Here is a 26,825-nt window from a genome sequence, read left to right as displayed (position 1 = left end):
TGTATTGTATGTGGTCATTCACTGATTCAATTTTATTTTCATGACATTATAAAAAATTTGAAATATGTCTAATGAAAGCTAGGATATAAAATTATTTTCTGGATGGGTGCAGTGGCTCATTCCTACAATTCCAGCACTTTGGGAGGCTGAGGTGGGAGGATAGCTTGAGGTCAAGAGTTCGAGACCAACCTGGGCAACATAGTGAGACAGTCTCTGCAAAAACTAAAAAAAGAAAAAAATTAGCCAGGAGGGCAGTGTGCACCTGTGGTCCCAGCTACTCACAAGGCTGAGGCAAGAGGATCACTTGAGCCTGGGAGTTTGAGACTGCAGAGAGCTATGGTGGTGCCACTGCACTCCAGCCTGGGTGACAGAGCAAGACCCCATCTCAAAGGAAAGAAAAAAAGAAGAGAAGGAGAAGAAGAAGAAAAGAAAATTACTTCGTGGTGAATTAAATGTATTTCATTGCCTTGTAATGATGTGAAGCCTTGTAGCGTTTTAATATTATCTTCTTGTGAAAACAATCTTCATGGTAACCCAGGAGGCAAGCTGTCAGCTGTGAGAAGTTTGGGAACTCATAATGATTATTATTTCATTTATTTATTTATTTATTATTTATTTATTTATTTACATTTAGAGAGATGGCCTCACTCTGTCACCCAAGCTAGAATGCAGTAGCACAATCATAGCTCACTATAGTCTCAGACTCTTGGACCCAAGTGATCCTCCCACCTCAGCCTCCTGAGTAGCTAGGACTACAGGCACATTCCACCATTACCAGCCAGCTTTTTAATTTTTTTTGTAGAGACAGGGTCTTGCCTTGTTGCCCAGGGTGGTTTCAAACTCCTGGCTTCAAGTGATCTTCCACCTCAGCCTCCCAAGCATTGGGATTACAGGCATGAGCGACTGCAACTGGCCCTGGAACTAATGATTGTTAAAATTTGCTTCCAGTGGAAAATATGGCTCCAGGGATATTTAATTTTTATGTCATTAAAAACCTTTCTTTAAAAACAGTAGTAATAATCATTCAAGATGAAAACATGAATTAACTTTATATTAAACTTTTGCCCAAAAGTCACTATGGACCAGATTTTATTGAAAGTTTCATTTATTGTATTTCTCAACATATTGTGGACTGCCAAAAACATTAATAATGCAAATCCATGTCTGAATACCAATGAATCCCTACAAGGCCAGTGTTGATTATTAATGGAATAAATTATCTGCCTACTTAGTGCAGTTACTGTGGTTTGGAATACCAGTTAATAATGAAAGAAGGGAATTTTAAAAAAAATATATCTTATAGTTTGAATTGATTCTACCATACAAGAGATCAAAGAGAAAATACTGTGGCAACAATGCCTTCTCACTTTTTCCTTTTTACTCATCAATAAGAAACTCTTCTGCAAGCGCATTTCATTGTTATTTTCCAAATATGAAGAAGTAGACTTGTGTTTTTCAGAAGAGCCACCATTTTTCCAAAACCAGAAACTCAAGTTTTATGTTGCCCAAGTTATTTCTGCTACAGGAATGTTGGGACTGTTTGAGGCCACCTTTTCCCAAGGACCCCAAAATTGCCTTGAAGTATAGAACATTGTGTCTTCTTTCAGAGTTTCCATAGCTACAAGTATTTGCAGAAAGAATACTTTGCACCTTGGTAGTTTTCATAATGCTTTATTTGTGGTGATTTTATAAGTGTAAAATAGAAGAAAGCAGAGCTGCTAGTCTGGTTAAAGAGGACATGAAAGCATATTTATATGCCTTCACCCATAAACTCAGGAAGACACTGAGCCATTTCCCCCAGAAGCCTTACAGTTCCATGGACATCAGCTTGAAATCAACTACTTACAGGAAATTGTTGTATGCATGAGAAAAATTAATCCATGTGAGCATCACAGGTTCATCTCTTAATCTTTTGGCAAGATTTACTCATTTAATAAGCTTAACCTGAATATGACATGCCTATTATAGTATGGAAGAATATATGTGTAATCATATAATATATATATTATATTATATAAATTTCTTTCTCCAGACAGAAAGGTTTGCTCTCCGAGATGGGAGATTTTTCACTGTATCTTTATGAAAGTTTGATGGATAGTGTGTGAGGTGTAGTAATTTTTGGTTTGACCACTTTCCACCCACCCACTCTGTCATTGTAACATGCCATCTGGTTCCAGACCCTAATGATACCTATATTTCTCTACCACTATTTCTTTATTGATAATTCTTGTTTGCAGTAGCACTATAATAATGTGATTATTTACCTCTGACCTGCGTATTAGCACACACACTTCCAGCAACAACAGATTTGTTGAAATATCATTTTTAATGTCTAATAAGTTAAACTCCCTTACTATCTATAATATAAAAGTTCATCATAAGTACAAAAGGAAACATATATTGTTTGCCTACATAACAAATAGAAATATGTATTTTAAAAAGTTCTCATTATCAGCTGTAAATTTGATGCTGGCCCAATACCATTTTTTATAGAGAACCACAGTATAAAACTCACCCTGTTTTTGGTTCCATATGAATTTTAAAGTTTTTTCCAATTCTGTGAAGAAAGTCATTGGTAGCTTGATGGGGATAACATTGAATCTATAAATTACCTCGGGCAGTATGGCCATTTTCACGATATTGATTATTCCTATCCATGAGCATGGAATGTTCTTCCATTTGTTTGTGTCCTCTTTTATTTCGTTGAGTATTGGTTTGCAGTTCTCCTTGAAGAGGTCCTTCACATCCCTTGTAAGTTGGATTCCTAGGTATTTTATTCTCTTTGTAGTAATTGTGAATGAGAGTTCACTCGTGATTTGGCTATTACTGGTGTATAGGAATGCTTGTGATTTTTGCACATTGGTTTTGTATCTGAGACTTTGCTGAAGTTGCTTATCAGCTTAAGGAGATTTTGGGCTGAGACGATGGGGTTTTCTAAATATACAATCATGTCATCTGCAAACAGAGACAATTTGACTTCCTCTTTTCCTAATTGAATACGCTTTATTTCTTTCTCTTGCCTGACTGCCCTAGCCAGAACTTCCAAAACTATGTTGAATAGGAGTGGTGAGAGAGGGCATCTTTGTCTTGTGCCGGTTTTCAAAGGGAATGCTTTCAGTTTTTGCCTATTCAGTATGATATTGTCTGTGGGTCGTCATAAATATCTCTTATTATTTTGAGATATGTTCCATCAATACCTACTTTATTGAGAGTTTTTAGCATGAAGGACTGTTGAATTTTGTCAAAGGCCTTTTCTGCATCTATTGATATAATCATGTGATTTATGTCATTGGATTTGTTTATGTGATGTATTACATTTATTGATTTGTGTATGTTGAACCAGCCTTGCATCCCAGGGATGAAGCCGACTTGATTTTGATGGATAAACTTTTTGATGTGCTGTTGGATTCGGTTTGCCAGTATTTTATTGAGGATTTTCACATCGATGTTCATTAGGGATATTGGCCTAAAATTCTCTTTTTTTGATGTGTCTCTATCAGGATGATGCTAGCCTCATAAAATGAGTTAGGGAGGTTTCCCTCTTTTTCTATTGATTGAAATAGTTTCATAAGAAATGGTAGCAGCTCCTCTTTGTACCTCTGGTAGAATTGCTACCAGAATCCGTCTGGTCCTGGAATCCGTCTGGTCCAGGACTTTTTTTGGTTGGTAGGCTATTAATTATTGCCTCAATTTCAGAACCTGTTATTGCTGTATTCAGAGATTCAACTTCTTCCTGGTTTAGTCTTGGGAGGCTGTATGTGTCCTGGAATTTATCCATTTCTTCTAGATTTTCAAGTTTATTTGCATAGAGATGTGTATAGTATTCTCTGATGATAGTTTCTATTTCTGTGGGATCCGTGGTGATATCCCCTTTATCATTTTCTGTTGCATCTATTTGATTCTTCCCTCTTTTCTTCTTTATTAGTCTTGCTAGCAGTCCATCAATTTTGTTAATCTTTTCAAAAAACCAGCTGCTGGATTGATTGATTTTTTTTGAAGGATTCTTTGTGTCTCTATCTCCTTCATTTCTGCTCTGATCTTAGTTATTTCTTGCCTTCTGCTAGCTTTTGATTTGTTTGCTCTTGCTTCTCTAGTTCTTTTAATAGTGATGTTAGGGTGTCTATTTTAGATCTTTCCTACTTTGTCTTCTGGGCATTTAGCAAAGACAATCCCAAGCAAAAAGAACAAAGCTGGAGGCATCGTGCTACCTGACTTCACACTATACTACAAGGCTACAGCAACCAAAACAGCATGGTATTAGTACCAAAACAGATATGTGGACAAAGGAAACAGAGCAGAGGCCTCAGAAATAACACCACACATCTACAACCATCTGATCTTTGATAAACCTGACAAAAACAAGCAATAGGGAAAGAATTCCCTATTTAATAAATGGTGCTGGGAAAACTGTGTAGCCACCTGTAGAAGGCTGAAACTGGATCCCTTCCTTACACCGTATACAATAATTAACTCAAGGAAAATTAAAGACTTAAATGTAAGACCTAACACTGTAAAAACCCTAGAAGAAAACCTAGGCACTACCACTCAGGACATAGGCATGGGCAAGGACTTCATGTCTAAAATACCAAAAGCAATGGCAACAAAAGCCAAAATTGACAAATGGGATCTAATTAAACTAAAGAGCTTCTGCACAGCAAAAGAAACTATAATCAGAGGGAACAGGCAACCTACAGAATGGGAGAAAATCTTTGCAATCTACCCATCTGACAAAGGGCTATTATCCAGAATCTACAATGAACTCCAACAAATTTACAAGAAAAAAGCAACCCCATCAAAAAGTGGGTGAAGGACATGAACAGACACTTCTCAAAAGAAGACATTTATGCAGCCAACAAACATGAAAAAATGCTCATCATCCATCACTGGTCATCAGAGAAATGCAAATCAAAACCAAAATGAGATACCATCTCACACCAGTTAGAATGGTGATCATTAAAAAGTCAGGAAACAACAGGTGCTGGAGAGGATGTGGAGAAATAGGAACACTTTTAAGCTGTTGGTGGGACTGTAAACTAGTTCAACCATTGTGGAAGACAGTGTGGCGATTCCTCAGGGATCTAGAACTAGAAATACCATTTGACCCGGCCATCCTATTACTGGGGATATACCCAAAGGATTATAAATCATGCTGCTATAAAGACACATGCACACGTATGTTTATTGCGGCACTATTCACAATAGCAAAGAATTGGAACCAACCCAAATGTCCATCAATGATAGACTGGATTAAGAAAATGTGGCACATATACACCATGGAATACTATGCAGCCATAAAAAAGGATGAGTTCATGTCCTTTGTAGGGACATGGATGAAGCTGGAAACCATCATTCTCAGCAAACTATCACAAGGACAGAAAACCAAACACCGCATGTTCTCACTCATAGGTAGGAGTTGAACAATGAGAATACATGGACACAAGGCAGGGAACATCACACACTGGCGCCTGTCAGGGGGTGGGGGCTGGGGGAGGGATAGCATTAGGAGAAATACCTAATGTAAATTAGGACTTGATAGGTGCAGCAAACCAACATGGCCCATGTATTCCTATGGAACAAACCTGCACGTTGTGCACATGTACCCTAGAACTTAAAGTATAATTAAAAAAAAAAAAAAACTCACCTTCTTTGGTACTTTCTAACAGCAAAGAATAACGTTCAGAATTAAAATATAATAATAATCTGCAATTTGCTGACTACCAGATCTAAAGTAATACCAACAAAATGTGATTCAGGGTTCCTTCCTTAAGACATTTTCATTTAGGATTATGCTATTCTAAAGTAGTTTACTTTTCCAGGGATTTCTGTGATTTATTTATTTTTTAAATCTTTTTTATTTCTAATTTTTGTGGGTATATAATAGATACATCTATATATATATCTATCTATATACATATATCTAGATATAGATATATCTAGATATAATATATATAGATATATCTAGATATAATATATATAGATATATCTAGATATAATATATATAGATACAGAGATATATATATAGATATATATAATATATATATCTAGATCTATATATTAGATCTAGATATAATATATCTAGATATATCTAGATCTAATATATAGATCTAGATATATTATATCTAGATATATATAGATATATATATTAGATCTAGATATAATATATCTAGATATATATAGATATATATATTAGATCTAGATATATTATATCTAGATATATATAGATATATATTAGATCTAGATATATTATATCTAGATATATAGATATATATATTAGATCTAGATATAATATATCTAGATATATATGTATATAGATATATCTATATATGAGGTACATGAGGTGTTTTGATACAGGCATACAATGTGAAATGAGCATATCATGGAGAATGGGATAGCCATCACCTCAAGCATTTATCCTTTGAGTCACAAACAATTCAGTTACACTCTCTGAGTTATTTTAATATGTAAAAGTAAGTTATTATTGACTATAGTCACCCTGTTGCACTATCAAATAATAGTTAATAGTTCATTATTTCTTTTTTCTTTTTTTTTTTTTGAGATGGAGTCTCACTCTGTTGCCCAGGCTGGAGTGCAGTGGCATGATCTTGGCTCACTGCAACCTCTGCCTCCTAGGTTCAAGTGATTCTCCTGCCTCAGCCTCCTGAGTAGTTGGGATTACAGGGGCCCACCACCACACCCAGCTAATTTTTGTATTTTTAGTAGAGACAGGGTTTTCCCAAGTTGGCCAGGATGGTCTCAAACTCCTGACCTCAGGTGATCCGCCCAGCTCGGCCTCCCAAAGTGCCAGGATTACAGGCATGAGCCACTGCACTCAGCCATTTATTCTTTCAATTTTTGTTTTTACCCATTAACCATCCACACCTCCCACTTCACCATCCCCTCACTACCCTTCCTAGCCTCTGGTAATCATCCTTCTACTCTCTATGTCCATGAGTTCAACTGTTTTGATTTTTAGGTTCCACAAATAAGTGAGAATATGCAATGTTTGTCTTACTTGGCCTGGTTTATCACTTAAGATAATTATCTCCAGTTTCATCCATGTTGTTGCAAATGACTGAATCTCATTCTTTTTTATGGCCAAATAGCACTCCATTGTGTATATTTACCACATTTTCTGTATTCATTCATCCTTTGGTGGACAGAGGTTGCTTCCAAATCTTAGCTATTGTAAACAGTGTTGCAACAAACATAGGAATGCAGCTACATCTTTGATATATTGATTTTCTTTCTTTTGGATAGATAACCCACAGTCGGATTGCTGGATCAGATGGTAGTGCAATTTTTAGATTTTTGAGGAACCTCCAAACTGTTCTCCATATTGGTTGTACTAATTTACATTCCCACCAACAGTGTACAAGGGTTCCCTTTTCCCCACACCCTCACCAGCATTTATTATTGCCTGTCTTTTTGATATAAGTCATTTTAACTGGGGCGAGATGACACCTCACTGTAGTTTTGATTTATATTTCTCTGATCATCAATGATGTTGAGCACCTTTTCATAAGCCTGTTTTCCATCTGTATGTCTTCTTTTCAGAAATGTCTATTCAACTCTTTTCCTCATTTTTTAATTAGATTATTAGATTTCTTCCCTAGAGTTGTTTGAGCTCTTTATATATTCTGGTTATTAAACTCTGGTCAGATGGGTAGTTTGCAGACATTTTCTCCCATTCTGTGGGTTGTCTCTTCACTTTGTTGATTGTATCCTTTGCTGTGCAGAAGGTTTTAACTTGATGTGATCCTGTTTGTCCATTTTTGCTTTCGTTGCCTGTGCTTGTGGGGTATTGGGATTTCTATGATTTAAATAGCGAGAGTTTAAATTACAATTAGACATTCTAGTTCATACACCAATTTCAGTCAATTAATGTTTGCATTAAATATATCTCAGAGGAATGATTTTTTTTTAAAAAGTAATGCTTGGAAAGTAAATTTATATCAACATTCAAGTTTTTAAAATATTATCCCATGTTTTCCTTTCAATTTTTTTCTTATTTTTACTTCAATTTGCTTTGAGATATTTTGCTGTTTATTTTATAGTCTTACTATAAATGAAAATATTTGAAAGCCTATAGATTATGTGTCTCACGTGTACAGCTGAGTATAATGGTCAGAGTTGAATGGGTCAGTTAGAGTTGATTCAGTTTGATGAACAAGAGCAAAGCCATAACTGTGTTATGCTGATAGTCACGGCAATAATTTCACAATATAGATGGTCATAGTATTCTCAATACAACAGTACTACTGTTTCAATAGAGCAAACTAATTTCATATTTCCTCGTTTTCACCCCTTTGGGGCCACAAAAAATGTATTTGTAATTTACTTGTTCCATTAACCGCATACTCAACATTTAAAAGCTGCAAAATACTTCTGATTGTGACAAAAAACTCTCCTAAGAATTCACTAGAAATCTCTTTATAATTCTTTCCTATTAACAAAAAGTAAAAAAAAAAAGATGAAGAATGCAGAAGGAAAGTGAATTCATATATGTATATATTTTAAGTCTTATAAACTCACAGCTGAAGGGGAATTCAATCTGTGTTGCTATTGAAAATATATACAGTTTATTGAAATTTAAATATTTTATTTTCTCACAATTTGACATGATTAGAATGATTGAAGAAAATTTTTTGAACACTAGCATAGCTTAAAAATGAGCAAACAAATAAAAAACTGAAAGGTTTGGATGTATTCACATCCTTGTCAGTTATAACGCATGTGATGGAATCAGCTTGGAGTCGGCACTGAAATTTTGTTATAAACAAAATAATAAAAAGAGAAAGACACACACATACACAGAGGAAGAGAGAGACAACAGAGAAGGAGAGAAAGGAAGATAAAAGGATGCAAAATGGATTTCAAGAACCCAACTTTTATTAAATATTTATTTTCCATTGTAATATCTCTTCATTTAATTTTTAAAGCCTAGCAAGTTATTTTAAGCAATTCTAACATAAAAATTACCCTTCCAACATTTTCCAAGTGTGCAGTACAATATTGTCAGCCACATCCACATGGTTGTGCAGTAGTGCTCAGAACCAACCCACCTCCACCCTTTCATGACGGAAACTCTATACCTTTAGAAGACTCCCCAGTAGCTCCTCCCCAAGTGCTGAAAACCCTCATTCTACTTTATGTTTCTTTGTCTTTGATTACTTTTGATACCTTATAAGTGGCATCATACAATATTTGTTTTTTTGTGGTTGGCTTATATCACTTTGCACAATGTCCTTAAGTTCATCCATGCTGTAGTATGACAGGGTTTCTTTCATTTTGAAGCTGTATAGTATTCTATTGTATGTATGTACCATATTTTCTTTATTCATTTATCTGTCAATAGATGTTTAGGCTTCTTCCACCACTTGGTTATTGTGAGTAACTTTCTTCATGTCATTTTATATTCAATTGAAAACTGTCAATTGTTCCATCTCCAATCTGCCCACATTGTTATTTTGATTTCCTAATTTTAGTTTTTAGCAAAGATGTTGAAAATGTGCATCTGTGCTTACTTAACATTCACTATATATTTTTTCTTATTCAATGCAGATATTTAGATAACAATAAGGTAGTCCTGTTCAAGGTGAAATAGCACTGTGAGGTGATAAATAATGGAATGCTGTCTGTCCTTGCAGGATGAGTCTGCTCCAGCTGACAAACAGTGTAAACCAGAGGCGACCCAGGCCACTTACTCAACATCAGCTGTTCCAGGCTCACAGGACGTGCTGTACATCAATGGAAATGGGACCTATAGTTACCATAGTTACAGAGGGCTAGGAGGGGGTCTGCTAAATCTGAATGATGCTTCCAGCAGTGGTGAGTATTTATCATAGATTGTGTTTTTTTTTTATTATTATACTTTTAAAGTTTTAGGGTACATGTGCACATTGTGCAGGTTAGTTACATATGTATCCATGTGCCATGCTGGTGTACTGCACCCACTAACTCGTCATCTAGCATTAGGTATATCTCCCATTGCTATCCCTCCCCCCTCCCCCCACCCCACAACAGTCCCCAGAGTGTGATATTCCCCTTCCTGTGTCCATGTGATCTCATTGTTCAATTCCCACCTATGAGTGAGAATATGCGGTGTTTGGTTTTTTGTTCTTGCTATAGTTTACTGAGAATGATGTTTTCCAATTTCATCCATGTCCCTACAAAGGACATGAACTCATCATTTTTTATGGCTGCATAGTATTCCATGGTGTATATGTGCAACATTTTCTTAATCCAGTCTATCATTGATGGACATTTGGGTTGGTTCCAAGTCTTTGCTATTGTGAATAATGCCGCAATAAACATACGTGTGCATGTGTCTTTATAGCAGCATGATTTATAGTCCTTTGGGTATATACCCAGTAATGGGATGGCTGGGTCAAATGGTATTTCTAGTTCTAGATCCCTGAGGAATCGCCACACTGACTTCCACAATGGTTGAACTAGTTTACAGTCCCACCAATAGTGTAAAAGTGTTCCTATTTCTCCACATCCTCTCCAGCACCTGTTGTTTCCTGACTTTTTAATGATTGCCATTCTAACTGGTGTGAGATGGTATCTAATTGTGGTTTTGATTTGCATTTCTCTGATGGCCAGTGATGATGAGCATTTTTTCATGTGTTTTTTGGCTGCATAAATGTCTTCTTTTGAGAAGTGTCTGTTCATGTCCTTCACCCACTTTTCGATGGGGTTGTTTGTTTTTTTCTTGTAAATTTGTTTGAGTTCATTGTAGATTCTGGATATTAGCCCTTTGTCAGATGAGTAGGTTGCGAAAATTTTCTCCCATTTTGTAGGTTGCCTGTTCACTCTGATGGTAGTTTCTTTTGCTGTGCAGAAGCTCTTTAGTTTAATTAGATCCCATTTGTCAATTTTGGCTTTTGTTGCCATTGCTTTTGGTGTTTTAGACATGAAGTCCTTGCCCATGCCTATGTCCTGAATGGTAATGCCTAGGTTTTCTTCTAGGGATTTTATGGTTTTAGGTCTAACGTTTCAGTCTTTAATCCATCTTGAATTGATTTTTGTATAAGGTGTAAGGAAGGGATTCAGTTTCAGCTTTCTACATATGGCTAGCCAGTTTTCCCAGCACCATTTATTAAATAGGGAATCCTTTCCCCATTGCTTGTTTTTCTCAGGTTTCAAAGGTCGGATAGTTGTAAATATGCGGCATTATTTCTGAGGCCTCTGTTCTGTTCCATTGATCTATATCTCTATTTTGGTACCAGTACCATGCTGTTTTGGTTACTGTAGCCTTGTAGTATAGTTTGAAGTCAGGTATCATGATGCCTCCAGCTTTGTTCTTTTGGCTTAAGATTGACCTGGCGATGCGGGCTCTTTTTTGGTTCCATATGACCTTTAAAGTAGTTTTTTTCCAATTCTGTGAAGAAAGGCATTGGTAGCTTGATGGGGATGGCACTGAATCTGTAAATTACCTTGGGCAGTATGGCCATTTTCACGATATTGATTCTTCCTACCTGTGAGCATGGAATGTTCTTCCATTTGTTTGTATCCTCTTTTATTTCCTTGAGCAGTGGTTTGTAGTTCTCCTTGAAGAGGTCCTTCACATCCACAGCCAATATCTTACTGAATGGGCAAAAACTGGAAGCATTCCCTTTGAAAACTGGCACAAGACAGGGATGCCCTCTCTCACCACTCCTATTCAACATCGTGTTGGAAGTTCTGGCCAGGGCAATTAGGCAGGAGAAGGAAGTAAAGGGTATTCAATTAGGAAAAGAGGAAGTCAAATTGTCCCTGTTTGCAGATGACATGATTGTATATCTAGAAAACCCCATTGTCTCAGCCCAAAATCTCCTTAAGCTGATAAGCAACTTCAGCAAAGTCTCAGGATACAAAATCAATGTACAAAAATCACAAGCATTCTTATACACCAGCAACAGACAAACAGAGATCCAAATCATGAGTGAACTCCCATTCACAATTGCTTCAAAGAGAATAAAATACCTAGGAATCCAACTTACAAGGGATGTGAAGATTGTGTTTTTTTGCTTTGTTTTGTTTTGTTTTGTTTTGTTTTGGTGAGGGGAGGTGGTGGTAAATTTTTTAAACTTGAGAGAAGAAAATGGATAGACTGTGATGAGAATAGTCCGTGAGAATCTGCTATTAATAAAAACAAGGCCATTTAATACATAATGATTGTCTCTCTACATGGTTGTCTCCCACTTTTTTTGCTGTCTCTGAAAGTGGCAGCACTATTATATAACTGAATGATTGCTGTTTATACTAAAAAAAAAAAAACTCAACTAGAGAAATAGCAAATGCTTTTCTTCTAAATAGTGATCCATTCTGCCACCAATGCTGTAATGCACATTATTTCCGTGTTCAAAGAGGCTTTTGATTTGGAAAATTTGAGGGGCCAGGAATTTCTCCAACTTCATGAAACATACACAGTCATAACTAAGAACATACAAAATGAAACAACACATGGAAAGGACGCATGGGTCTCCAGAAGATAGTTTGTCAATGTCAACGGCATGCTCGGTCAGCAGTGTTGTAATGGATCAAGCCTGTACTGACTCTTGGTTGGTAAATTTTTAGGAATTTTCTGAACTTATATACCAGGTTGAAGTCTAAAGGAGTCTAAAGTCAGAAATTTAACTGTATAATATAAAGCTATGCATGTATGAGGAAAAAAATACATGGATAATGTTCTTATAATTGGGTGGTAAGAAAAACTTTCCTAACTATACTTTAAATCCAGGAGAAAAGTTTCATTACACACACACACACACACACACACAGACCCCTTTTGCATGACAAAAACACCATAAAAAAGTAAAAAGATAACTGGAAAATGTATTAGGTAACTCTACCACAAAGAATTAGCAGGTCAATATATAAAGGTCTTCTATAAAGAAAAACTATACCCAAAATCATATAATAAAAATGCTAGAAAAGAAACACATAATTCACAGAAAGACAATGCAAATGTTCTTTAAATATTTATAAAGTTGTTCAACCTCAGTCACTCCTGATAAGAGAGATGCAATTTCTACCCATCGGTTTAGTAAAAATCCAAATGATTAACAGAATTTTTTTAACAAGACTGTGGTTAAAAAGGTACTATCATGACTAGCTCAATGCAAAAAGTTAGAGTGGAATTTGACAGTATATATTAATAGAAAAAATGAATGTACATTTACCATTTGACCCAGCAATCTCTCTCTTAGGAACCTATTTCAAAGACCCACTGACAGAGTTACAGAAAGAGATATGCTCAAGGCTATTTAGTGCACTGTCATTTATAAATGCAAAAAAAAAAGTTGCCAATAAAAGTGCCCAGCAATACATGGCTGACTGATTAAATTATAGCTCATCCAAACAAAAGAGTATAAATAGTAATAGGAACTATCTTTTTTATTTTTAGGACAGGGTTTCACTCTGTTTCCCAGGCTGGAGTGTAGTGGTGTGCCCTTGGCTCACTGCTACCTCTGCCTCCCAGGCTCAAGTGATCCTCCCATCTCAGCCTCCAGAGTAGTTGGTACTATAGGTGCATGCCACCATGCTGGGCTAATTTATTTTTATTTTTATTTTTAGCAGAGACAAAGTTTTTACCATGTTGCCCAGGCTGGTCTTGAACTCCTGATCTCAAGTGATATGCCCACCTTGGTCTCCCACACTTCTGGGTTTACAGGTGTAAGCCACCATGCCCAGCCAGGAAATACCTTTATATAATACTATATAGTGATCTCCAGGTAGTGAAAAGTACTTATAGAATGCCAACATTCATGGAATAAGGATTTATACTATTGGATGCATAAACTATAACTTTTTAAAAAAAGTTTATGTAGATGTGGGAGTGGGGAGAAAACAGTATAAGGCGCAGGAATAAAAGCGAGAATATTCCTAATGTGTTTGGTTTTTACACTGTTTTATATATTTAACTTTGGAACTATATATATTTATGTAACTATTAAACTGTTTTTTTAAATTCTTCAAATTAAAAGAAAAGTGATGCAAATAAACTTCAATTGTTTAACGAGTTGTTGGCATAGCCTCACATAGAGAGGAACTCGTCCAAGTGTTTCCAAAAATCATAATTTGACTCCATAAGTTTGAAGCCAGTGATTAAACCTTAAAGTATTTTCAGTAATCATATTATTATTTGGGGACTGTTGTCTATATATTGTGGTTAAAAGCAAATTGCCAATTATGTGGGTGTCAGTGAAAGCTAGCATTTTCAGCACGGGTCAAAGTAGACACAGATGTAAAATCAGTACATTTAAACAAAAACTCCGTAGTCTTGTATTTGAATTGGTAGTACCAGTAGGAACTTCCGATGTATTTTTTTGTTTTTTAAAAAACACAAAATATATCTCCTTTTCCCGGAAATGCTTGGAAACCACGGCCAACTTGAATTTAAAATTTTGAATTAGGCTGGGTGAGCTTATATTTTGGGAGAAATTACATTATTAGTCTGAGTTTATACTCTAGGAAATCACTTAGTTTACAGTGCTGGAAGTATGTTTCATATATAGCTAGATAGTTTTGGGGGCTCAATGCAAAATGAAAACATCAAGCCTCTTGTTTAAAACTTAAAAATTTAAGGCATTGACAGTAGAGAATTAACCTAAGCATGGAACTTTTCTAAGCACATGGTACTGTGGGACTACAAACATTTCATGACCCACTTTGCCCTTTTAATTTACTTAGTAAGCCAGAGGAAAGCATTGCTTTTTCATTAAAGGCAGAGAGCTACCAGTGGTAAGAAAGATAACGTATACAAATAAGGAAAAGAATAATACACAAGTGAGAACACTTTGAAAGAGTATTTTGAGAAGAAAAGAGAGCACTCTGGGGCAGCTACCAACCCTGGGTAAAAATTGATAACAAATCCAAAAGAAAGTTTTGTTATGCATTGTTAATGAACAGGGCTCCCAAAGTCCTTCCTGACTTTCAACCAATTCTCCATAGAGGAACCAAAATAATTTTTAAGAAAAGGCAAATCTGATCATGTCACTTCACCATCTAAAACCTTCTATGGGCTTTCATTGTTCTTAGGGAAAGGATGTGAGCCAGCTTTTCCAGCTTCAAGGTCTACTCACCTGAAGTTTTCTTTCACCTGCTTCTCCCCCACTCTCTCCTCATTCATTGCACACCCTTTTTTAAATCCAGAACTCCAAGTCTAGATGAGGTATAGATATACACTCTCATAGTATCCTCAATTTAACCTCTGAAGCATGTATGATAGCGCGCACACACACACACACACACACACACAATCACACAACATTGGTACCTATTCCTCAATTATATTTTTCAGTGGTGCCCAAAAGCCACATAGGAAATTTGGTATAAATCCCAGGTATGCAGGCATATAAGTGTTTAGAAAGCATGTTTTATAAATGCACAGTTTGAATATAGATGCTGTAGTACTATGTTGAGGTCTATTTTTTCTGTATGTTTCTCCTCAAAAACTTTCCTATCATAAAATGACAGAGGCTAAAGGGACATGAGAAATCATTTGATAGCAACCACTTCATTGTGTAAAGACCACAAAGAAAGAAACAGGGCTGGAAATTTATGTGACTTGCTCAAGGTCATGTATAATGATTTTGGAGTTGTTTAGTTAATTCATGCCTTGGCTCTTTTTTTTTTTTTTTTTTTTTTTAAGGCAAGGTCTCACTGTGTTACCTAGGCTGGGGTGCAACTGCAATGCTTCCACCTCAGTCGTCTGAATAGCTGGGACTATAAGTGCTCACTGCCACACTTGGCTAATTTTTAATTTGATTTTTTTTATTATTTTTGGAGACAGGATATCACTATGTTGCCCAAGCTGGTCTTGAACTCCTGGGCTCATGCAGTCTTCCTGCTTTGATTCTTATATGATGAGATGATGATATCTCAAGGACACAGCAACCAATAACATCAAACACTTCAGGCTGTGTACAATTCAAATGAAACAAAAGTAACAGATTAATCAGTATGGCATGCAGAAAATTAAAAATGATGTGAATTTCTTTGAGTAATGACTTTGGGCTGAGTGTAGCTGAATTTAAATAAAAAACAGCAATAACAACAGCAAAGATCAAAACACTAATCTTGGCAAACAAAAGCTTTAGTCTCAAACCAAAGAGTATTTGTCTAGTGTACATTTGAGAAAGGATTCTAGCAATGTAGTGGTAGCAAGGGAAGTGATGTTTCCCTTGTTATGTATCAGCTCTAAATACCAGTTTCGTTTTCTTCACCCAAAAAAATGTATACTACCTGTAACAATGATATTGTCTCCTGCTCTTTTACTTTTGTTTGTTTAGTTTTTGCTTGTTTTAATCACAGAAAGGCAGCTAGATTGATTGGGCCCACAATGTCCTTTATTTGGGTACTTTCTTCATAAATTCTGGGAATTCCAAATGTTCTGACTTTTTAAAATGGCATTATCATATCTATCATTTCTTCATCTTTAAGACATCAAAATAGTCATTCCCTGTAACAGTTTTGGAGCTGTGGAGAAAGAAACTACATACATATGCATAAATCTTGAGAGCTAAAAAGGACATAACAGAAGATTAGCATTATATTAGATGCCAGCCTCATAGCTGATGGATGACAACTCCAGTTAATCTCAGTTTGAGAATTCTTGAGTTTAGGATTTGTAGAGATCTGAAATATGTGGAAGGGAGTAGTAACTTCTAAGAGATCAAGTAGAACTAACCTTACATATGATTTAATTTATAAAATAGGTGAAAACAATCAGAATTCAAGCCACTCTCTGGAGAAATTGTGAAGTATGATGCAGGTTGGCAATAGAATTAGGAGTGCAAAGATTGAAGGGAAAATGATGTTTCCAGAACCTTTAAAACAAATGTCATTAAAATAACACTATCCATGCAGATTATATCGTGTTCAAGACAAATCTATAGGCAGAAGAATAAAAGAGGATACCTTAGCAGCATTTGAATTTGATTTAAATATTTTGGAGTTCTCATGTTCAAATCTTTGTAACTTTAAGAGAAGCGAAGTTGGATAAGGCAGAATCAATGACATCAAGTAAACAAAAAGAGATATATTCTTCCTCTTCTTGTCTATATGTCAAAATCCTTTAGGACTCTGATTAAATACTTCCTTATTCTACCTCATCATCCTTCCACTCTTTGGAAGATTGATCACTCCCCTGCATGTGTCTTTATTCTAATACCTATCTCATTGAATTGAGAGATATATTTTCAAGAAAATTTCCCATTATAGATACGCATTCCCCTTGAAAGCAGAAACTTCATCTTGTTCACTGTTATATCCCTCTAAGTAAGGTCAGACATATAGCAAGTGCTCAATAATATTTGCTTAATAAGTGAATATTTAGAAAAAATAGAATGATGTCAAAAGGAAAAAGGCTACAGAGATAATTATGTACCTTGGATGGCAGGAGGGAAGGGTTAATCTTAGATAAATCAAAGCAATTGGAGGCAAGGAGAATGATTAAACTGAACTTGGGGATTCTGTGGGGGAAAGAGGAAGGCTCCAGTTCATTCATCAGTTTATGGGTCTACAGTAGTTTTAGAGTTTTATAAACTCCTGTTTAATAGCAGTAGAAAATCTTGCCCGATTGGAGACTTCATAGCAAGGAAATATTCTGTCTACCAATGATGCCAGGGTGCCCTTCAAATCCATCATTAGCCAACCTCCATTTGTTTGGAGCTGGCAAGGGGCTGCACCCAACAATCCAAATTTTCAAGTTGGAGAATTATCAAAATGACAGCAGTTACAATCTGTATAAAGAATTTATTCAAATTATCCAACTGAAATGAGGAGCAAGCAAGCAGCCAATCCTCCTGTTATTATCACACCATTTACATAGGACTTTGGACTGCTTTCTTTCTATCAGGAAGTTCACATTGAGCTGTCTAAAGAGGGCAATTGTAGTTCACTGCAGTTATTCATTGGATCTCTTGAGTCTAAATTATATGCATAATGCATAAGTTAACTACTGATGTTTCTGCTCTACAAACTCCGTGGGGGGAGACTTTTCAATTTGTTTTTCAACTCTGTTATAAACTGGGCTGATATACAGACCAAAATCTATCAAGACCAAATTGTAGTAATAATGACCATAATCACTAACATTTGTATGGCAATTTCTAGTTTTCCCAACTCTTAACATTCATTAGCTTCCTTGCTCTTCATTAATATTTGGGGTTTTGGCTTTAATGATTCCTCACCTCAGGTCCTTTAGTTATGAGCCTAAGGAAACTTGGCCATAAGATTCACCATCACACTAGAACTGGTTTACAGTGGTGTGACTGGCTGTGTGTGTTGATAGTGCCAGAAACCAGCATTCTGAAACATATTTTTCATCTGAAATGTTCAAAGGAGCATTTTTATTCATTCACTGCCTTCACTTCTTACCTCCCTTTTACTTTTCATTCCACGATAACCAGCTTCTCCCCACCATTTTGCTGAAACTGGCCCGGCTAAGTTTATAGTGACTCTACTTATTGCCAAACAAAAGATGGATTTTTGCTCTTTACTTGACTAGATTTCTTAAGCATATTTGAATCTTGATTATTAGAATGTTGAAACGTCCACCCTGTTGGCAACTATGCTTATTATGCCTCTTAGGGGATCTTCACTATATCCAAATGAGTATGGGAATAATCAGTTGGAGTTAAGGATGTCTTCTTAAAGTATGTTCTCTTTTTCTCTTAATACCCTAAGGAGCACAATATTGGAAGAAGGGGAATGTTTCATATCAAACATTTTAGAGAAATATCTTGAAATACATAAATTCTTGAAATACAATTTCATGGTACCTTGTGCTTCTCAGATAATTTTTCTCTTGCTGCCTTTCTAGAATTTCTTTTGTACTCATGCGCCTTCATGCTTGGATTCTCTCAACATCCCACACTTTTCCCTTTAATCCTTGTGTTCTGCATAATGACCAAGATAGAACTCATAGCTCTTACAATTTCAACTAGAAAATACTCCCAAATGTGCATAACAACCCCAATCTTTCCCGTAAGTTTCAGATTTTGTATCCAGTTCTCTACCATGATCTAGACATCCAGAGAAATCTAATATTTGATTTAACAAAATGAATTCTTCATCCCCATGCATACTATTACCTGTCTCTGGGGTTATCTCATGCAGAGATACCCTCCCTTGCACCTGACTAATATCAGCTATTATGTTCCCTAAGATACCGTTTCTGTTTACCTCACTAATTTTCTGGCTAAATTTTCTTCCAATATGTTCCCATGATATTCTAAGCGTATTTCTTATTATTTTACCTGTCCATTATGTGCTGCTTTCTAGACTATAGACTATGCACAAGGGCAGGCAAGGTGACATTTTTAAAACTGCATTACTACCAAGTGTTAGTAGGTAACTACCTTATATGAGTGTTCAATAAATATTAAATGGATAGATGAATGACTGAGTGAAAGAAATTGCTTCAATAAAATATTATGCCTCTTAAGGGATCTTGACTAAATCCAGTTGACCATGGAGATAATCACTTGAAGTTAAGGATGTCTTCTTAAAGTTTGTTCTCTTTTTCTCTTAATATCCTGAAGAGCACAACATTGGAAGAAGGGAAATGTTTCATATCAAACGTTTTAGAGAAATATCTTGAAGTACATAAATTCTGCTTTGAAATCTATTAAGCTTAAACCCCTAGTTCAGGAAAGACATGTTTACCATAATTAACCAGGGTCATAGGAAAGTGTGCTTTTCCTCTTTAGCTTACACTCTTAATAGCTTGTTCTGGCTCACTAATCATATGCAAAGATGTAGTGCAGATGTGTGGGGAGGGAACCATTGTCATCCTGCTCCAGGAGACCAGCTGGATGTTTCTGTTGTGTGAAAAACACATAAAGTCTATTATGTAAAACTTTGTAGATAATAATTTTATAGAGTATAGCCTAAAAGTAATTCACAGAAGCTAAGCAATCCCCCACGGTGAATTTGTATGACCTTTACACAATTGGAAGATCTGCGTGGTAGTAACATATTATGTGAAGAAAAGTGACCGTGTGATCTAATTGAAGTAAATGTAACTGGAATTATGCAGTTATTATATATCCAGGGAGGTCCAATGAAACCTGAGTGAGTTGTCAAAGCACATTCTGCAGCACACAGTGAAACTTTGGTTATAAAAGAAACAATGTGTTGTATTTAGGAATTTTTTCTGCCAGTGTGCAGCTTGCTGAAGCTCTCCCATCTGTTTCCTTGATGACCTGACTTAAAGTATTTTCCTATTTTAAACGCTACTAATTTGTATCCATATTTTGATTGTTTTCTCTTTCTTTCAAATATAATTTTATGTAGGCCTGTGCCATCTAACATTATAGCCACTATCCATATGTGGCTATTGAAATTAAACAAAATTCATAATTTAGTTCCTCCACCGGGATCCATTTCAAGTTTTCAATAGGCAAAATAGTGACAGCCTACTGATTTAACAACACAAAGAAACATTCCCATCATGACAGAAGTTTCAGTTGGACAGTGCTGATTCCAAACTCAACTCTTCTCACCTTATTCACATTATTGCACTGGCCTTTGGGTCATTTTGTCATTGCAGAATACCTTTTCTATGTCTATTCCATCAGGTTCTTTGTATTTAATCATTTATCATATATCATTCACTCCTCAATGAGATAAATGGGGTCAATGAACAACCTTATAGAAACTTAATGCTGATTCTTAAATAGTAATATTTTTAGTTCAAACTGCCTGGCTTTTAAATAACATCCGGTCATGTTAAGGTTCTGAGAAGAACTAATCCCAGTGTGAGTTATAATGTAGGCATTGAAAACCACTTTGGCATAGGCTAGGATTACTTAAAAACTAGAAACAAAACAAATTTTAAAAGAATTTAATTGTGACAGAATTTGAAACTGTTTAATGTTTAAGGAAAGCAAGCTTAAACTCAGGGTATTTGAAATGTGACCACATTTTTGACACTGAGCTTATTCTTTGTTTCCAGATTTCCCACAAATAGTATGATAATGATCTATAATTTAATTGATATTGTGAATTATTTATAAAGATATATATTGAGATACATAGAGTCAGAGAGATGATGCTTATTTGTAAATTTTGATGATTTACAATTATGTTAATCATTTGCTGAAAAATTGAAAGTAAAATTATGTGAAAAATTATCTGCGAATATAATTAAGCAGCTTTCAGTTTATCTGGCTGAGCCCTCAAATCTTTCACTGGTTTACTGCAGGGCAGAAAGCCTCCAAGAAAGGCCCTGAAAAGGGAGGTGAGTGACCCTGTGTGTTCCCTGAACTATCCAGCACTTGTGATTGGTTTTATAGTTCAACATTGATCAGGCTTTTCTGGCAGCAGCTTCCTAAAAGCCTGTTCTCTAACTGTACAGTAAAATGGATATTTATATACTCTTAAGAGCCTCTTGGGAATTTTGTGGTGTGCCTACTCACTGAAGGGAAGGAATGAAAAGTATCCTGGGACCTTCCTTCTTGAGTCTGCTAGTAAACTGTTTAGGGTCTTTCCAGGTGACATGGGCTCATTACGGTTGGCTTGGGTCATTTTCTTTAAACAGCCTCCTTTGAACTTTGACGCATCCTCTGGGGAGCTATCTGAACAAACCAGTTAAATATCACTGGTCTCACCAGCCCTCTGCCACTTAGGAAGGGGTTCTCCTGGGGATCTCAGAATGTTCTGCTTTTTCAGGAAGTCAGAAATCTCACTCTTTATATGGACATTGAGCCAGCCATTGTCCACATTACCCTTTCCTGGGCTTGGGTACTGATGGAATTTCCAGAAATAGGAACCAAGCTTGTTTGCATTTGCCTACCTCCACTAAAGAGCTTGGGTCTGTCTACTTGAATCATTCCAAGAGTGTAGTCATGCTAAATGTGTCTTCGTTTTTCCCTCTTCATAAACTTTTCAACCTTTGAGCATGATGACAATTATTATGCTAACATCTTCTTTTGTGATTTCAAGGCACAAGTTAATTTTTAAATGTCATTTGGCTCTTAACTCACTTAAAAATGTTTTTTCTGTAAACCCTTTTTTCATCCACGAACAATTGCTAGAACTAGTGGAAGCAGATACATTTGAATGTGAGTCCACACAGTGCAAGTTTTGCCTCCTGAGTTGTTACTTGGTCCACTCACTAAAATTCAGAATTAAAACTGATTACAAAATTAAATGTGTGATTGACGAACATTCTGGCCAATATCTAAATGGCCACAGAGGGAAGCAAATTATTTCTTATAATTTAAATCCATTAGGAAATATAATCCTCTTGTGTGTTCTGAATGGATCTAAAAGTAGCTTGTACAGTCTTCTGAATTTAGGATTTTTTTTGTTGGTGCCTATTTCAGGTGATATAGGTTATTATGTCTTTTGTGTTTTTTGGGACAGTATTACAAGAATTTTTTTTTTACATTTTATTCCTGAAAGCATATTTATGAGCACAGTTTATCCATAATTGTGAAGGAGGTCATACTATGTTTATTTTCATTGTGTTTTTTCAAATCGGACATATCTTTTGTACATTTATAATATACTCAGCTCTCCATGTTTACATCCTTTAAAAGCCATTCTTCGTGCACCACTCTGTCCATCTATGGTCTGGTCCCATGATTTCTTCTGTTTCTTGTAAAATATTAATTGTTTTTTTCAGGAATATAATATATCAGCATTAACTATGCCATACAGTAGATTTCTTGAACTTACTCCTCTAATCTAACTGTAAACTTGCACTCTTTTGCCAACATCTCCACAATATTCCCTACTCCCTATTCACCCCAGCCTCTGGCAACCACCATTCCACTCTCTACTATGTGAACAAATTCTTTGGATTCCACATATGAGTGAGATCATGCAGCATCTGTCTTTTTGTTCCTGGTTTATTTCACTTCATATAATGCCCTTCTTGAAAACTGCTAAGTGAGTAGAAGTAAAATGTTCTCACTACAAAATAACTAGGTGAGGTAATGCTTTTGTTAATTAGCTAGATTTAACCATTCCATGATGTATGTGTACTTCAAAACCTCATGTTGTTCACGATAAATACATACAATTTATGCCATTTAAAAAATAAATTTGAATAAAATACTAATTTGCTTTCTAAGCAACTTAATAACAAAGAAGAGAAATGAGGTGACAGGCATTAACATTAATGGGAATCCATCCACCCTGCCTTTCCTCATATACAAGAAATTATGCTGTCTAGGTTCACGAAAATGATTGTGCTTTATTTTTAAACTTCTGGATGTTTGGTGAAGCAATGTAAATATTTGATAAGAAATCACTAAGAGAAGTCAGACACATGTGTTCTACATCTAAGTACAGATTCTTAAAATTTTCTATTCCTTAAAATTGTAATTTTGCCTTCATGGCTTATTGACTAATAGTATAAAAGAAGTAGGTATTTCAGTGTAAATACTCTATATTTCATATGAGTTACAGTTTCATAACATAAAAAATATCTTATGTTTATAGTTTTGGATGATTGTAGATTAAATGTGATTTTTTAAATATGCAGAATATCCATGCTTGCTGACCTTTGGTTTAGTTTAGTGATTCAACTTAATTATAGTCTACTATTTGCTAGACTTCCATTACTTATTCTTTTACAAACTTAGAGCCTGGTTTTCTCTTCCTTACCTTAAATTATTAGACTCTAAGAGCAAAAAGGATACTCTAGAGGTAGCAGGCTCTACCCACCCCAATTTCATCCCCACTCCCAAAGCAACAAATATTAAAATTACCTTGTCTATAAAACACTTACACATCTTAATATGTAAGTTGATTAAAATTTGCTGATTCTCATTTGACAAAAAGTAAAAAAGAACAGTCTCTTAGAAGTTTAAAAACAAATGGATCAAACTTAAACCATCTCATGTGTACTTTGTCCTATAAATATATAGCTTATAAATATGAACTTATATTTATAGTATTCTATATAAATATCTTATGTGCTGTAATATTGTTTTATAATTATTATCTACTTACAGTAAAATTTGAGGGACTTAAAATATGTGAATACAGATGACATATCATAGGTACTTACATATTTGTTAGGTTATTGATAGTGATAGGAAGCAGCAAATTGCCAAAAAGAGGACCATTTTTTTAATGTTGTACTTTAAAACAGTGAGACAAATTATTTCACTGCACCTTAAGAAATTTTTCATAATATTTTCCAATATAATAATGACTAAACTGAGGGTTGTATTGGATTTTTACAATACTAATATATTATAGTATCCTTATCAGCTATCAATTTCATTGTTAATTACTAGTAATCTCAATTCCAGAGGAGCTAATTCTTCACTAATTCATGTGTCTTACCATATGAGGCATCAGTGTTTCTGTTATAGATTTTCATTGTCCCAAGTTTTTAAAGGAGTGGAATAAACTACCAAATTTAATCACTCTGGGATAAACGTGTGTGTGTGTGTGTGTGTGTGTGAAATACAGGAATTTAAAATATTTCATATGACCATTAAACATACAGAACAAAAAGCAACTCCTGTTAAATCTTGTATTGTTGTAACAGGCATCTATGTTATAGTGAACATGTCTTAGTAATTATCTCAAAATATTGAATGTGATTTAGAATACCTTCCCTTTGGGATATTATAAGGGAATTCTCCTGAATAGAGTGTATAAATGTGATGGTTAATTGTATGTGTCAACTTGACTGGGCTATAAGATGCCCAACATATGACCAACCATTTTTCTATATATGTCTGTGAGGTGTTTCTGTATGAGATTAACATTTGAATCAGGGTGGGCTCAGTGGCTCACACCTATAATCCTAGCTGAAGCAGGTGGTTTGCTTGAGCCCAGATGTTCGAGACCAGCCTGGGCAACATAGCAAATCCCCATCTCTGAAAAAAAAAAAATTACCCAGGTGCCCAGGTGTAGTAGCATGGCCTGTAGCCCTAGATACTCTGGATGCTGAGGTGGGAGGATCACTTGAGCTCTAGAGGTCAAGGCTGCAGTGAGTCATGATCATGTCACTCCACCTGAGAATTGGCAACAGAGCAAGACTCTTTCAAAAAAAAAAAGATAAAGAATCAGTAGACCGAGTACAGCATATTGCCCTCCCTAATGTAGGTGGACATCATCCCATCAATTGAAGACTTGAGAAGGACAAAAAAGGTTTAGTAAGAGGGAATTCTCCTGCATGACTGCTTGAGCCAAGACATTGGTCTTTTTTTACTTTTGGAGTCAAGCTGAAATATTAGTTCTTCTTGGGCCTTGAGCCTCCTGGATCTTGGACTAAGAGTCAGCTCTCTTGAATCTCAGGTCTTCACACTCAGACTGGAACTACACAACTGGCCCTTCTGGATCTCTGGCTTGCTGACTACAGATCTTGGGACTTTTCAATCTATATAATTGCATGAGCCAATTCTACATATATATGCAATTGTGTGTGTGTGTGTGTGTGTGTGTGTGTGTGTGTTTACATACACACACATTAGAGTCTTAACTTTCCAGGGATTTCCAGGGATTAGTATGAATTGTGGTAAGCAAGGGGCGTGATAAGACAAAAACCTCCAAAATGCCCTGAGGAAATACTAGACAGTTTTATTCTTTTACAAATTTATTTTATTTCACTTTTAAGGGAACAGAAAATCAATAGGCCGCAATTTTTTACTGTCAGTTGTAAAATTTATCTGTACATTTGTGTTTATTCAATCTATTTCCAGAAATATTTGAAGACTCTTTAAAGATGTAAATTAAATGTTCTAGCTTTGTTAGAGCACTGATAACTCAAGAAAATAGTAAAAATTTACTAATGAGTTTGAACTTGAACACAAGTTTAATCTCCAAATGATGAAATCTCATTTAATATACAGACAAAAATTATGCAGCACACAGCTATAAGATAGTAAGATTAGCAAGTGGAAAACCCAGGTTCAAATCTTAATGTAGAAACTTCCAAGCTATGTGAATTTAGGCAAACAATTAACCCCCTACAGTATTTACAAGTAAACTATAAATAATACTATTTTTCCTGTTTATTTGTCAGCTTGTTGAAACAGGAGAAATGAAGTTGAATTATGAATGGTAGTGGAGTACAAATCATAAGATTCTCTTTTCTTTAACAGAGGCCAGAGAACCCAATGGTCTAAGCAATTGATATTTTTGACCTCATAGGCTCTCTGAAGAATAATAAATTCATGCTTTATTCTTTCTGGTTTTAGGGATTGCTTCCTGTTATTTGAAAATGTATACACGTATGTAAATATATACATAAACGAATAATACAGTAAATCATTATGCCCTTATGTAGTATGTTTGTTCAGCTTAAGTTAAAAAGTAACTCTTCTCTCTCCTGCAGTATTTGTATCTTTTCCCAGAAGCCAAAAATTGCCTGGAAACAGAAGCATGCTAGGAGTCTTTCCCTTTACAAATTTCTAAAACTGCTGGGACACGGATTCTCACTTTAGGTTATCCTGTGATTTATCAAAGGATTAGTTAGGTCTCCACAAAATACTGAATTTGAAGCTTGGGTAGAAAGGTCATTTACTGAATAAACTCAGGCAGTTTACATAGCTGAGTACTGGGAATGAGCAAATGCAAGTAGAGGAAAGATTAGAAAGGCCAATGTGGCAAATAACTGCTTCTCTTTAAATTGAATGTGTAGGAAACCCCCTTAGATAAAAAGCAAAAGTGCTGAGATGTTCAACAGCAATTTTTCTCTCTTTTTTTAAACAAGGTGAATTTAGATCAGAAAAATGAAATAAAACACAAATGGATAAAGACAGTGGGAAAACAAGATTTTAAAATGTTTTAATTGGTGTAAAAATTTAGAATTTAAAAAAAGCAAGTCCAGGAGATTTGAGTTTTGCAGTACTTAATTTTTCAAA

The 26,825-nt window shown here is 35.4% G+C and overlaps 1 protein-coding gene across 15 annotated transcripts in view; it reads left to right on the top strand.

Moving 5' to 3' along the window:
* NOL4 (nucleolar protein 4) overlaps positions 1–26,825 on the top strand; it is a 384,666-nt gene that overhangs the window by 342,705 nt on the left and 15,136 nt on the right. For all 15 annotated transcript variants that reach the window (XM_019014258.4, XM_055368017.2, XM_055368018.2 and 12 more), the window contains one exon: positions 9,648–9,828. In XM_019014258.4, the coding sequence (XP_018869803.3) occupies positions 9,648–9,828 (181 nt within the window). The remainder of the gene's footprint in view (positions 1–9,647; positions 9,829–26,825) is intronic.

The sequence above is a fragment of the Gorilla gorilla genome, chromosome 17, assembly GCF_029281585.2.
Source record: "Gorilla gorilla gorilla isolate KB3781 chromosome 17, NHGRI_mGorGor1-v2.1_pri, whole genome shotgun sequence".
Taxonomy (NCBI): Eukaryota; Metazoa; Chordata; class Mammalia; order Primates; family Hominidae; genus Gorilla; species Gorilla gorilla.
Note: the sequence above shows the minus strand (reverse complement) of the source record. Positions and strands in the feature narration are given on the sequence as shown.